General features: G+C 34.8%; 1 protein-coding gene across 1 annotated transcript in view; it reads left to right on the top strand.

Annotated features, from left to right (window-relative positions):
- TTC13 (tetratricopeptide repeat domain 13) overlaps positions 1–13,630 on the top strand; it is a 39,638-nt gene that overhangs the window by 11,425 nt on the left and 14,583 nt on the right. The window contains exons 5-15 of the mRNA XM_068185107.1: positions 530–595; positions 2,090–2,182; positions 3,238–3,354; positions 4,177–4,287; positions 6,857–6,939; positions 8,029–8,170; positions 9,418–9,592; positions 10,068–10,224; positions 10,491–10,621; positions 10,953–11,085; positions 11,571–11,663. Of these exons, the coding sequence (XP_068041208.1) occupies positions 530–595; positions 2,090–2,182; positions 3,238–3,354; positions 4,177–4,287; positions 6,857–6,939; positions 8,029–8,170; positions 9,418–9,592; positions 10,068–10,224; positions 10,491–10,621; positions 10,953–11,085; positions 11,571–11,663 (1,301 nt within the window). The remainder of the gene's footprint in view (positions 1–529; positions 596–2,089; positions 2,183–3,237; positions 3,355–4,176; positions 4,288–6,856; positions 6,940–8,028; positions 8,171–9,417; positions 9,593–10,067; positions 10,225–10,490; positions 10,622–10,952; positions 11,086–11,570; positions 11,664–13,630) is intronic.

Here is a 13,630-nt window from a genome sequence, read left to right as displayed (position 1 = left end):
TCTTTTGGTAGAATACCTCTGGTTTTAATTGCTGTCTGAATATAAATTCCATCAGGATGTCACAATATCTTGCTCCCAAATTTTAAATCTCAAATTTATATTGTATACAAAATAAGCTTTGAGTGGCAAAATTGTATGTTTCTTATCAGTTCAGTGACATGAGAGAGAAGAAATTACATAATTAAGAGTAAGGTTGCAGCTAATGGATTGGGTAACAGAGTATTCTAATAAATACTGTGTATTCTAATCTGTTGTAATGTACACTGGGTAATAGCTTCTGGTAGGTGGTCACTGGCATGATAACTGCTCTCTGTTTGGCTTTTTTACCAGACAAATACTCCAGAACAGTTCCATTAAATTGAATTGGAAGTTGTGAGCATATGAAAGTATGGACTGTAATACAATAAATTTCTTTGCCTGGCAGTTGTGATTGTTCATTGCTTAGTACTTTAGATCAGCTAAAATTAAATACATATTGAAAAAAACCAAAAAGCCCACACCACAAATTAATATTTTATTTGTTTAACAGGAAGAACCAGAGCTGGTTAGTGCAATTTATGGACGAGGGATAGCATACGGAAAAAAAGGACTACATGTGAGTAGATATTTTTTTTTTAATTAATACCCAACTGAATTATTTGAGTTTGAGCTATAAGAAAGCCTGTAATAGGAATAACTAGACTGGTTAGAACGTGTTAAGTACACCCCAAAGTCTTTATGCTGTTCTGCTTCCATGAGGAGTCTGTCCCTTGGCTGGTGCACTGTATAGCATAGAGGGGTCTAGCAGATCATACTGCTCAAGCCATGGATACTTTTGCTTTGTGAGACTGTGGAAGTAAAGCTGCATGACATAAGTGTGCCAAAGGAGAAGGTTAGGCACTGTTGTGAGTGGTAGATAATAAGGCTGTGAGCCACACCTTCTTGAAAGAGTTGCCTATTAAAATAACAGGCAGTGTCTTGCCTCTGAGAGACAGGTTTATGAAGTCCCACTGAATTAATCTCCTTATCTGTATTTCATTTGGAAATGAAAAAGTCTTTTGCAGCCTGGGAACATTGTCAGCTCTTCCAATACAGTGGATTTTGCATTGGTTTTTGATTGTTTATGTCTCTTGATAGGTAGACCACCTTAAATTTGTTAAAAAAAACCTCCAAAGTTAAATTACTTGCTTGCAATACTTACTGCTCAACTAACTTCTTGAGCAGAGAGAAATTTATGAGTAGACTGTGGTCCTTCTAGGACTTTGTGGCCAGTTGAATCATAGTTGAATGGTTGCTAGAGTTCTAGAAGAATGAATAATTGAATAACTTCTTGAAAATTTTCTTTGTACAGAATGTTTAATTATCTAGGAGTGCTGACAAGAGCTTGAAGTCCCTAATATTTGCTTGTTTTTTAGCATCAGCGTGAGTTTGTTTTCTCAGTTTAGCTAGAGGTTGATACAGCTTCACTTTGGAAAAGTTTTTGAGTGACACCTTCAAGACACAAAGATGATATTAAGCACAAAATTGCTTGGAGACAAAAGAAAAAGATCAATGAAATCTAATACAGAACGTGCTATATAATTACTTGGACTTTTTTTTTCTAATGAAGTAACTACTTCCATCCCATTAATTAAGAATGTACTTCATTGAGGACAGTTTAAAATGTTATATAGTCAGGGTGCTGTTGGTGTCACCCCATGTATCAGTACTACTTGGCTGAAGTTGCAGACAGTGCTGATGACAACATTGGTGGGTGTGAGTGTGCCTGTGTGCAGGAGTTCATGTAGGAGCTTGAACCAGCTTTGCTGCCAAGCAAGGTGCCTCTGGAGCTATAAATCTAATATTTATTCACAGAGTTATATTAATAAATTTTTAGAGGTACACCGCAAAGATGATGTGTACAAATAAAGTTTAGTTTCACTGTTTGTGGCAGACAGGTGTTTTTTCCCACCTATTTGCAGAATAATGTGTCTTGATATTTTTAGCAAAGGTGTGAAGAGCTTTTAATATAAACTGTCACACTTTTAAACACTTAGCCAATCTAGTTGTCCTTCATCTTGAGAGTATATTAGTCTAAGTTGTTCACCTTGTTTATTTTTTTCCTTTTCAGGATATGAAAAATGCTGAACTTGCTCTGTTTGAGCTCAGTAGGGTGATTAGTCTAGAACCAGATCATCCTGAAGTATTTGAACAGCGAGCAGAAGTGAGCATTTTTGTGTCTTCTCAGACTTTTGGAGAAGTTGCAATTATACAGTGTTTTCAGTTATATCTTAACAGATTGAATGGCTAAACCTTGGTGTTCTATTCTCCTTTCTTTTAAAATATACGCATTTTCTCTCAAACAGTGTAATTTGTGGAATATTTAGTTTTAAAATAAGACATAGACGATATAGAGTTACTCCAGCCAGTGGAATGGCATATATTTTGTGTAAGTGTTCAGTTTTTGACATCCTATATAACAAGATTATTTGTGTTTAAGGGTTTTTTTATAAAGTTAATCAAAATATCACTTGAACCTTACTGTTTGCACCTTCTGTTGCCTTAGTAAATCTGCTGTGAATACTAGTTGTTAAAATAACAAATTTTTAAAAAATGAAATGTTTTAGGTTTATATTTGTGCATGTAATTTAAAAATCATTCCAACCCACATATATTTTTTATTTTGAAAATCAAGTTTTGTTTTGCTAACTAAATTACAGAAAATGGATGTTAAGAAGGAGCTTTGTAGACAAATCAAAAGTATAAATATTAAAGTCAGCATGCTGTATAATGATAGCTGCCATAATATTCAGAATTTTAATGTTTTTCGTGATCTCTTAGTACATTTGTGAAACTTGATCTAAAAATGTGAAATGCATTTGAATAATTGGAAATGGACTATTTTCCATTGGGGGAATATTTTTTTCAAATAAGGCTTAGGAGAATACTTTAATGACACTTTCATTTGAATATGTTGAAACGGCTTGAAATTAAGTATTTTGCTTTGACCAACTTGTTTTTAGTTTGGAATACAGGGTTTCTGTGAATGTGGTGATGTTCATGTACACTGATAGTTTTGAGAAAAATTCTTTCAGATGTACTCTTTCATAGGGGTTTAAAAGCCATAATTACTGAAATTAATAGTGGAACTTTCCAGCCTATTCTAGCAAATACAATTACTCTGTTAAAGCTGAACATGGAAAAGAATAATGTTCATACTTCTAAAACAAGTCTATTCAGTCTGTGTACTCTAAACTGTTTTGGTTTTGTACTCTTTAGATACTGTCCCCACTAGGACGAATCAGTGAAGCATTATCAGATCTCACCAGAGCTATTCAGCTACAACCATCAGCAAGACTCTACAGGCACAGAGGTACCCTTTACTTCATATCTGAGGTTAGTGGATTTTGGGGATTCTCTTTAGCTTTGGTTGTTTGGGATGTTGTTCATTATTTTGTTGACTTCTGTGCTATTTGTACTTTTGTTCTAGAACTTCTTTTGTATTTAGTTAAAAAAACCCAAACCAATATAATAACAAAAGCCCTAATTCTCCTGCAGCTGGCTTTCTGGACAGTTCAGAGATATTCTCTAAGTATTTCATTTGTAAATCTTTTTAATGCCAAGAATCAGTGGACAAGTACCTTGCATGCACACCTCAGATTCTTTTGTGTTTGAGGAGTCGAATGTGGATAAAGATTTTGACTTGATTTATAACCTGCAGCTGCATTTAATTAGTATCGATAAACACCAGTCTAAAAAGGAAAATACTTATGGCCAAGGCAGTAAGTCTTCTACATACTTAAGAAAAAACACTTCTCACAATAAACAAAAAACCCCTACAAAAATGCTAACATCCCATTTTGCTGTGTGATCTGTGTGTTGTTCTTAAAACTTTAATGTAGAACAAGTAGCTTTATCTTCAAAGATTGTGTGAATACTAGATAGCTGATTTCCTGCTTGATTCTTCTGATTTCACTGTTTGCTTCCAGCTGTTTTTCCCTTTACCATGTTTTATACAACAATTCCTGTACAAGTTGGAAGTGTATTGTGCATTCTTTCATCTTCTGATTGGTAGTTGATAATCATTGCTGCTTAGCCCTGAGACTGATTTCATATATTAAACAAAAGTCTGAAGTTTATTTTTATGGAAATAAAAGTACGTATTCCTCTTTATCTGTTTGGTGTTTTCTGTGTCATCCGAAATTTTCTTTATCATAGGATTATGCAACAGCCCATGAAGATTTTCAGCGCTCACTGGAACTGAACAAAAATCAGCCAATAGCTATGCTTTATAAAGGCTTAACCTTCTTTCACAGAGGACTTTTGAAGGTAAAGCTATATTAAACAATAGTTCATGTAGATCAATACCCTTTATTTGAAGTACTTCCATAAAATAGTAGAAATATCATTGGTGTTGATGTATGTATTTTCTCTCACGTAAGGAAGATTTTTAAGGTAAAAGAGTGCAAGCAAAATAAAAAGATTCCATGATATGATATGTAAATACTGCAGGTCTTGTTGAATCTTATTAGGTCAGCGATAACAGACATGTTTAAGAAGTGCTTTGAAAGATATTTGTATTTAGCACCTCTGCTAGTATTCACATGATTACGTTCAAAAATTTCAAAATGAAATGGAGATTTCCTAGGTTTTGGGAAGGGGAGAGGGATGAAGAGGAAAATAATTTTAAACTCTTCCTTGAACGAGCTAGGGAGTAATCAAGGAAAAAGCCTTGCATTTATGTATGCTTATTTCATTTATATGTTGTTTCTGAAAGGCCGATTTCTAACGCGGGGGAAGATACTTGCTCCTTCAGTTTCTAAAATCAGCAGGGAAGTAAGTTCATCCCATGTCTTCTTTAAGTTTTCACCATTTTTTGACTCAAAACTTCTCTCTGTTTTAGGTGTAGTAATATTTCCCCTGTTTCTTGTTTGTAAAGTATTTAGAGATACTGCTGCTATTTTCCACAGTGGAGAGTAATTATACAAGTTTTCTGAAATCCTCAGTTTGAAAAATTAAGATGCAGTGGTGTGATTCCTGGATTCCAGCAGTGGAAGCTGTCTTTTTTTTTTTAACCTCTGGTAATAGGTTGGGGTTCATTAACGGTTGTATGCAGAATCTGGAAGGAACCCAGGACTCCTGAGTTTTAGCCCACTATCTTTGACAGGCCAGCACTGTTTTTTTAATCTCTCTTTTTTTTTTTTTTTTTTTTTTTTTTGCAGTCCACTTCCTCACTTTTTAAATATCCAAGCAGGTGTTTTTTTACCGCAGTCTCACTGTATGCTGTGAGAACATCAGACTGTCATTGAACTTTTATTGTCTGTATCTTCTTGCAGTAAGAAGAGATACTTGCAAATAATAGTCTGGATTTCTGATTTTTGCTGTAGGCAACAGAGACACCAAAAAGTGATGGTGAAAATGCAGCTAACAAAAATAAATGCTGTCTCAGTTAGCAGAATAGAAGCAACCTTTTCTTCTTTCTGATACATTTTCAACACATTTCTGCACTACCACCTCCTTCCCCCCAATTTCTTTTCTCAAAGGAAGCATCTTCCCTCTCTGATATTCATGTTCAGAGAGATTGTCACTGAGTGGTTTTTCATCCCCAGGTACACCTTAGCTTCTGGTCAGATTCAGGCTGCATTTCAAAGGAAAGCTATGCATGCAATCTGTTAGGTTTTATAAGGCTTGCTAAAAATTGAAGATTTAGGTTGAGGGTGGATGTGTTCATTTTTGAGTGAAAAGAGATTTGTTTGAATCACTGCTTTTGGGAATAATAATCTTGGTTTTAAAACTTATCTATAGGATATGAGCCTACCCATAGTTGTAGGTGGCTGTCCTACGTTTTTGTTCAATGGGTATTTTTGTGCACGTTGTAGTGCTCAGAATATATTTGATAGTTTTTCTAAATAAGAATTTCTAAATTGACTAAAGATACCAGTAACTCTTTACTTACAGCATCTAATTTATTGCACTGAAGACTTCAAGATACTTTTCGGGCATTCCTTAGTAATAGAGAGTAGTTGATTATTCCATCCTTAATTCTAAGTCTCAGTTTTGAATATTCCAGTTTGTGTAGCCACTCTAGTTTGAAAAGCTGAGTTCTTAATCGGATTCTTTGAAGAGGAATATTTCTTTAACCACATGCTTATTTTGTTAGCTTTTGTTTTTATTACACTGTATTTCTTACAACAGCAATAGTACACACAGTTGTGTGAGGATGATCACTTACTCTGTAATCCCTAAAGAGAATGTTCCCAACTGAGGAAATAACAAAGAATACATTAGGACAATTAAAGGCAAAATGCAGATTTGAAGGAGTCTTTTGGACTCCAAAACTGAAGAGGTGTATTATGAATGAAGAAGGAAGACTGTAAGGAGAGACTGCTTTGCCTTTGGGACCAGATTGTGCTTTGAAAGCAAACACTAAAGGGATTTAATCGCTGAACTCTATTAAAATACTAAAATAATTGCTTATTCCCACTGCATATTAGACAAAAGAATTCCAGCTAAACCTGTCAGAACTGTACAGAATGTTTTGGTATTTAATTTATTATGTAATAATTTTTACTCTATATATTTTGTAATAAATTCATTTTGCAATAAATTCATTTGTAATACATTTTATAATAAAATACTAGAAGGAGTGCTCATTCCCACTGTATATTAGGCAAAAGAATTCCAGCTAAATCTGTAAGAACTGTAAAGAATGTTTATGTATTTCATTTTTTATGTAATAATTTTTACTCCATAGATTTTGTAATAAATTCGTGCCTTATTTGTTCCTTCCAAAGCTTTTGATATACAGCCGTAAATTCCATAGCTAGTAACTACTGCGGATGCTGAAATTTAACAAATGTAGTAAGTTACAAATTTTTCTGTTGCTCCCTTTCTGTAGGAAGCCATTGAATCCTTCAAAGAAGCTCTGAAGCAGAAGGCAGACTTCATAGATGCATATAAAAGTCTGGGACAAGCCTACAGGTACTCATATTCAGAAGTAGTTTTAAAGTCCTTTTTTCATCTGGTCGTGTTCTTTAAAATGCCCTCCAAGTTTTACACATTTGTTACAAAGTTGTGCAGAACCAAACATGGTATTTGGTAGCTCCAGTAGCTAATGTGGCTATGTCAGGATATGTTCAATGTAAATAATTTCTATGTTTACTTTGTATTTTTAATTTAGTCTCTGGTAGCTCTTTGAGTCTCACAGACTCAATGGTTAGTTAAATGGCGGTTTTCAGTAAGATATGTTTTAGGTGTGCTAAATGATTTTTAAATGATAGAAAGTGTTAATACAACATGAGCTGTAGCTGATGAAATCATGCTTCAAATGTAGTGGCTTTGGTGTTTAAGCATTTATTTGAAACTAAAGAGCTGTGGTTAATCACTGTTCTGCTAAAAATTCTTTTTGGCAAATGTATTTAAAACTAGTAAACCTTGTTTATTTTTTTTTGAGTTGCTCTTGTTTGAATTACTGAATTAAAAAACTATGATAAACTAGATTGTATACTATTTCTGTTTTAATTTCCTCATGACAGTTTCTCTGTGACTGTTTTTACTGTCTGCTTACATGTACAGCTGTCCTGCACATGGAGTAATTAGTTAGTTTCAGTTTTCAAACACCATATGCTTTTTTTCTTACTCAGCATTTAAGTAGTTGGTAAATTTTTAAGAACATGTTTGTACTTAAAAGTTAAAAAGACCTCTCCAAGGTAATTTTTTCCAAGAATGTTTTGTGTGGAAGTTTTATTTACTTTAGTTTCTGAAGAAATACCTTAGGTATGTGTTTTTACAGTTTTAATGTCTGCTGAGGATTGTGAAGATCTGTGGTCTTCTGGGGTTGTATTTCAGAGTACATATTTCTGGGAGTAACAGACTCTGTGCAGCTCTTCTGTTATTACCACAGAAGAATAGTTGCAAAATTACTGCTTTTGCTCTAGAAATTTTCCTTTAGTACTGTGTTTCTCTTCAATGATATCTCCTTTGGACACCTTAAAATCACCTTTAACAAGTAGGTTTTTTGTCACTATTGCCTTCTGTATTTTTCACTTTCCACATTCTGGAATCACCTAGAGAGCTTGGCAACTTCGATGCTGCAACAGAGAGCTTCCAGAAGGCTTTACTGCTGAATCAAAATCATGTTCAGACATTGCAGCTCAAAGGAATGATGCTTTATCATCATGGAAGCTTAGATGAAGCACTAAAGAATTTTAAGGTAAGCAGGCCCTAAGTATACACAAAATTTAAGTGTTTTAACAAGGCCTTGTATTCAACAAGTGCAATAAAATGGACGTATTTCAAAGTTTTTCATTCTGAGTGTGTGCATTTGAACTAGAAGTATTCTTTTCTGAAGTCTGCCTTAAAAGATAAACCTTAACAATTTGTAATTAAAAATGTAATCTTGCTAAAACTAAGGTGACTTTTTTAACTGTCTTATGTGTTTGTAAAACCAAGCTCTGGCTGAAGTGTTTTATTTTTCTTTTTAAGCTGATAATTGTGTTCTTGCTAATACGTTGACTTTAAGGTTTTTTCATATTGGATTGAAGGTAAAATGTACTAGTCTGTAATTTTCATCTGAAAATAAGTTACAATGTTTATCTAATTTTTCTAGAGTATTTTCTTTTGAAAAATTCTGCATATGTTGTGATTCATCGTGCTTGCAAAAATTATGTTGCCAAAATCTTGTCTGTCTCTGCTGGCATTAAATAATTGCCTTATTTTGGAGACAGAACAAAAAAAGGCAGATGTTATTTGTATGCCCATACTCTTAAAACAAGGGATGAAATAAAATGCCTTTCCAAATGAGTCTGTGCTTATCCCAAGGAGAATACTTGATGTGCATCATTACATATGCACCTTCTAGAACCCAGTTTGTAGATAGTGATGTAATTGAAAAGGTATTTCTGAGATGGAGATACTCTTCTAAAGACATGTAATTGCTGGAAGAATTGGAGCATTCATTTCTGAATCATAAACAAGAATTTGCTGTGTGTTTAACCTACAATAAATAGCTGAATAACATAGAAGTGTACTAATGCAGGAAGTAGTGAAGAGATGAATAGTAGTGAAGACAGAAATGATATATTTCTATATAATTAACCCCAAATTATTTGTAATATTGTCAGGAGTATATTTTGCCTAATTTCACCCAGCTAACGTTGAGCTAATATTTTTAGAGCAAAGTATGCAAAGGCATATTTGCATTAGCAAGGTTTGGGTTTTCAGTTTTTTTCCCTTTTGATAAAACTGAAAATATTTTTTCTTACATTTGCTAGCAGTTTAAGTGCTCAGCAGCATTGGAAAGAAAATAATGATGGAAGTGGATCTTAATAATCAATAAATCTTAATTGATTATTGCATCTTTATTGATTATTACATTATTCTGGCCAGACACGTTGGATTATTTGAAGATATTCTTTCTGTCTCTTGATTTATGGGTGCTTTGTTCCTTTAATCTCCTAGAGATGTCTACAGCTAGAACCATACAATGAAGTGTGCCAGTACATGAAGGGTCTCAGCCATGTTGCAATGGGACAGTTTTATGAAGGCATAAAAGCTCAGACCAAAGTTATGTTAAATGATCCTTTACCAGGACAGAAGGCCAGTCCAGAATATCTGAAAGTGAAATATCTCCGAGGTAAGTTGGAATTGGTTTTTTTGGTTTGGTTTTGTTTTGGTTTTTTTTTTTTTTTTTGTTTTGTTTTGTTTTGTTTTGTTTTTTTAAGATATTCTTAAATGCTTCACGGACTCTAAAAGTGCAAGCTTGCTTGTAGTTATGGTCGTTCTAGAGAAAACTGTAGATTCTCATGAGCAGTGTTGACTATGTATGTTAAGAAAAAAGTACACTGACTTATTGTTCATCCAGTTAAAAGCTAGGTCCAAAACTGGAATATACATTTCTACATAAATGTAGACTGTTGTGATGCTTAGCTGAAAAAGGCTTATTTCTATTGTGGAAATTGGCCAATAGAAAAATTGTATTATCTAAAAATAATGACTTACTTAAGTCGTGTTATTTAACTGACAAGCATATAACCTGGTTACTGTTTTTGTGTAATGGCATAAGTAAACTGATTATGCAAACAGTATTTAATTTTATTTCTTTCCTCCAGAGTATTCTAGATATTTGCATGCACATTTGGATACCCCTCTTACAGAGTATAATACTGATACAGATCTTCCTGGAAATTTCAAGGATCACTGGGCCAAAAATCTTCCTTTTCTTATAGAAAATTATGAAGAACAGCCAGGGTTACAGCCACATATAAAGTGAGAATTTTTTTTTAAGCCTATTTTAAAGTGGGGGGGGTCTGCCATTGAATTGAGTCAGACTGAATTAATTTGTGGCATTGGGTGTAACTGCAACGTACTATCTATGTTCAGTGGACTGGAGGAGGAATGAGTGTTGTCTATCCCATCTTTAAGTGTTTCTCACACAAATGGTATTGATTTGTAAGACACAGATTTGTTTGCCAAATGCTTTCAGGACTTTTATAGCCAAGCTATGTCTGATGCATGTTTTTCTCCTCTGTAAGAGATGTGTTATTTCAGAATTTTGAAAGCTATAAGCCTGATGTGCAAGAACTCATATGCATAGCTGATCATCTGGGTTCCATGATGCAGTATGAGACACCTGGATTTCTTCCAAATAAAAGGATACATAGAGGTATGCTGAAAATGTTCTGTACATTTGAGAGGGGACGAGGGAGCTAATGTGATAATTGAATGCTGTATCTTTTCTATCTGCAAATTAGTTTTATGCTCTGTTTCTTTCAAATCAGATAGAAAGTTTAAAATAATCATTATGTCAGCATTTTCTTGACCTAGCTGGGCACTGGAAATCAGGATCTTCCAGACTTTTCGATGTTGTCCATTCTTTACCTGTAAATACATTGCTTTCTCACTTCAGTTTTCCTGTCTGTGCTGCACTGAGTATTTGGCTCTAACTGGTTTTCTGTTTCTGTTGTTGGTACCTCTGTCATCATGCCTCACCTCAGCAATGGGATTGGCCACTCTAGAAGTAATGCAAGCTGTGCAGCGGACTTGGGCAAACTCCAAAGTTCGGATGAATGGGAAGACCAGACTGATGCAGTGGAGAGATATGTTTGATATTGCTGTGAAGTGGCGAAGGTAATGGTCACAGAGGACAGAGAGCAAGCCTGGACTGGTTGTTGTAATGATGAGTGCTCCAGCTGACCAAAGGGCTTCAGTCATGGAGAAGAAAATGAACACTTGCTGCCATTCTGTAACTAGAAAAGTTCTGATAAAAGAAAAGGATGGTGTAGGTACAAGATGTGCACTTCTGAAAATACTCCATTTTTCTTCTTCTATAGAGGAGAGAAAAAATCAGAGTAGCATTTTCCAGTTGAAGCAAAGCTGTGAAAAACCATTGCAGCTAAGGCAAATAAAAACTAACAGTTTCAACTCCAGAAACATCAAATGTTTGAGTTGTATGGTTTTTATAAGAAAAATCCCTGTGTTTCAGGAAAAGTTCTTTTCCATAATCTCTGAATTCTAGCTGTTGCCTAAAATTGTTCTGTCTGTGAATAAAACTCTATTAGAAATATTACATGGATTGAAATGTGTGCCAATGTTGATGTCCTTTGTCTTTGTAGGATAGCTGACCCTGACCAGCCTGTGCTTTGGTTGGACCAAATGCCTGCCCGGAGCCTTAGCAGAGGTTTCAATAATCACATTAACTTAATCAGGTATGAGAGTTTTACCAAACAGCATTCCCACACAGACTAAGTGGTTGTACCAGAAATTCCCAACTCTTTGTGAAACAGCATTTTACATCATTGAATGTATATGTGCTTATTGTTTGACTTGAATATTTGTTTTATGATTTCTGATGGAACATTTGGGATTTGTGCACAGTTTTCCCTTATGAGATTTCCTCATCCTGAATTTCAGTTGTACAACTGAGTTATAGCAGTATCTAACAAGGATCCAGAATATGTATGTTTTTACATGCTGTTTTTATTTCCCAAATAACCTTAAATGTAAAAATTTTATTAAGTTCATCATAGTTGTAGTTTTTGTGAATGCTGCCTCTCAAAAGGGGTGGCATCATTATTGAAACAATGCTTTTCTATTAGCTTTAATACTGATTTACAGTGAAGAGGAAAAACAGTTCTTGTAGTTGTTTTCAAGGCAGGCCAAAGTAAAGTAAAAATGACAAAATAAGGAACCTGTGAAAGGTAACAGTTGCATTTCCAAATAAAGGTAAAATTTAAAAGATACAACCACTGTTGTACGTTCCATCTTCTCCCATGCTGCAAAACTCTGTATTTGTAGTCATGACAGTGCTACCTCCCTTGAAGTAGTGCAAGTGTGATAGACTCGATATGGCAACATCACTGTCAATCACAGGAGCAGAGTGTTTGTGTAAGTAAATATGTAGCCAGGTTTCATCTTAATCCACCCCCTCCTAGGAAATACTGAATCTTTGATCTGTCATTCTACTTTTATGTATGTCTACCTCTTTGTTCTTTGAGAAGCTGTACTGTAAAAGGAGAATAAGGGTAACAAAGCCTTCTCACAAATTATTTCAGGCAGAGAAAAATAGTGATGTTCTGATTAGCAGAAGCTAATGAGGGTTTGTCCTCACTCTTCCTTCCAGTCTGTGGAATGGACCCTAGCAGCCTCTCCTTTACTTGGAGTGGTTAATGCAGCATTGAACTCCAGTGCAGATCATATACTTTGCAAGATGTGCTGCGTTTTGAACAGTCTTGTGTTCAGGCTTCTCTCTTCACTCAAGCCAAGGGTTACATTTGGGCTCCAAGCTCCTTTCCATCTTTGCTGTTGCTGCATTCCTGTCTTGTTGTATGTACAATGCAGCAGAAACCACAGCCATCTGTACTTGGAGACAGAGATGCATTCCATACTTCACCTGTTTCTTCATGGTTTTATTTCTAAATGGCACAGTAAAAGCCTAACTTCTAGGTGATCTGTGTTGGCAGAAATGCATTCATGTAGCAACACTTAATTAACATCCTGAAACTAATACTGAATGTTTAATCTACGGAAATATGTCCTTGTACAGAATCTCTGTGTCATGAATTCTTGTTTTGCAGTGGCCAAGGTACTTGTTTTCCTTTCATCAGAGAGTGCTGGCAAAACTGACCATGTACTATTACAGCTGTTTTGGTCATTTTATAGGAGTCTGTAATAAGCTTCATGAACATGCAGAACTGTAGACCCACAGTGAGCCTAGCTCTAACCTTTTTGGTTTGGCTCAGCCTTTTGGGGATCTTATCAGCATTTTGGATGTGCTTGTTTCATAGCTAACTGGTGGTTTTCTGAAAAATACTGGTTTGCTGCCTTTTATGAAGAAACAGTAGATTTGAAGCAGCCTAAATACCACTGCCTTAGGAGTTGCTTGCACTTTAGTACTGGATGGTGACTGCATTCTTTTTGACTCTGGAAACCTGTTCGGTTTGGTCATTCTTCAGCCTTAAGTAATAACCACTTTCTTTGATCAGCTTTCTGTTGTGATTTGTTTCTGCTTTTGGCTCCATCCTGATTATTTCACATGATGTGAGGGATAAAATAAATGAACATATTAAGTGGTAATGGTTTTTTTTTTTATTTATTTTAGTTTTGAAGCATGTTCTACTTCACAGATTTCTAAATTACAATTTCTTCTTAAAGAATTATGCACATTTGTATAATT

The sequence above is a fragment of the Anomalospiza imberbis genome, chromosome 3 (assembly GCF_031753505.1).
Source record: "Anomalospiza imberbis isolate Cuckoo-Finch-1a 21T00152 chromosome 3, ASM3175350v1, whole genome shotgun sequence".
In the NCBI taxonomy this organism is placed as follows: Eukaryota; Metazoa; Chordata; class Aves; order Passeriformes; family Viduidae; genus Anomalospiza; species Anomalospiza imberbis.
The sequence above is the reverse complement of the archived record's forward strand: the minus strand, read 5'-3'. Positions and strand labels throughout refer to the sequence as shown.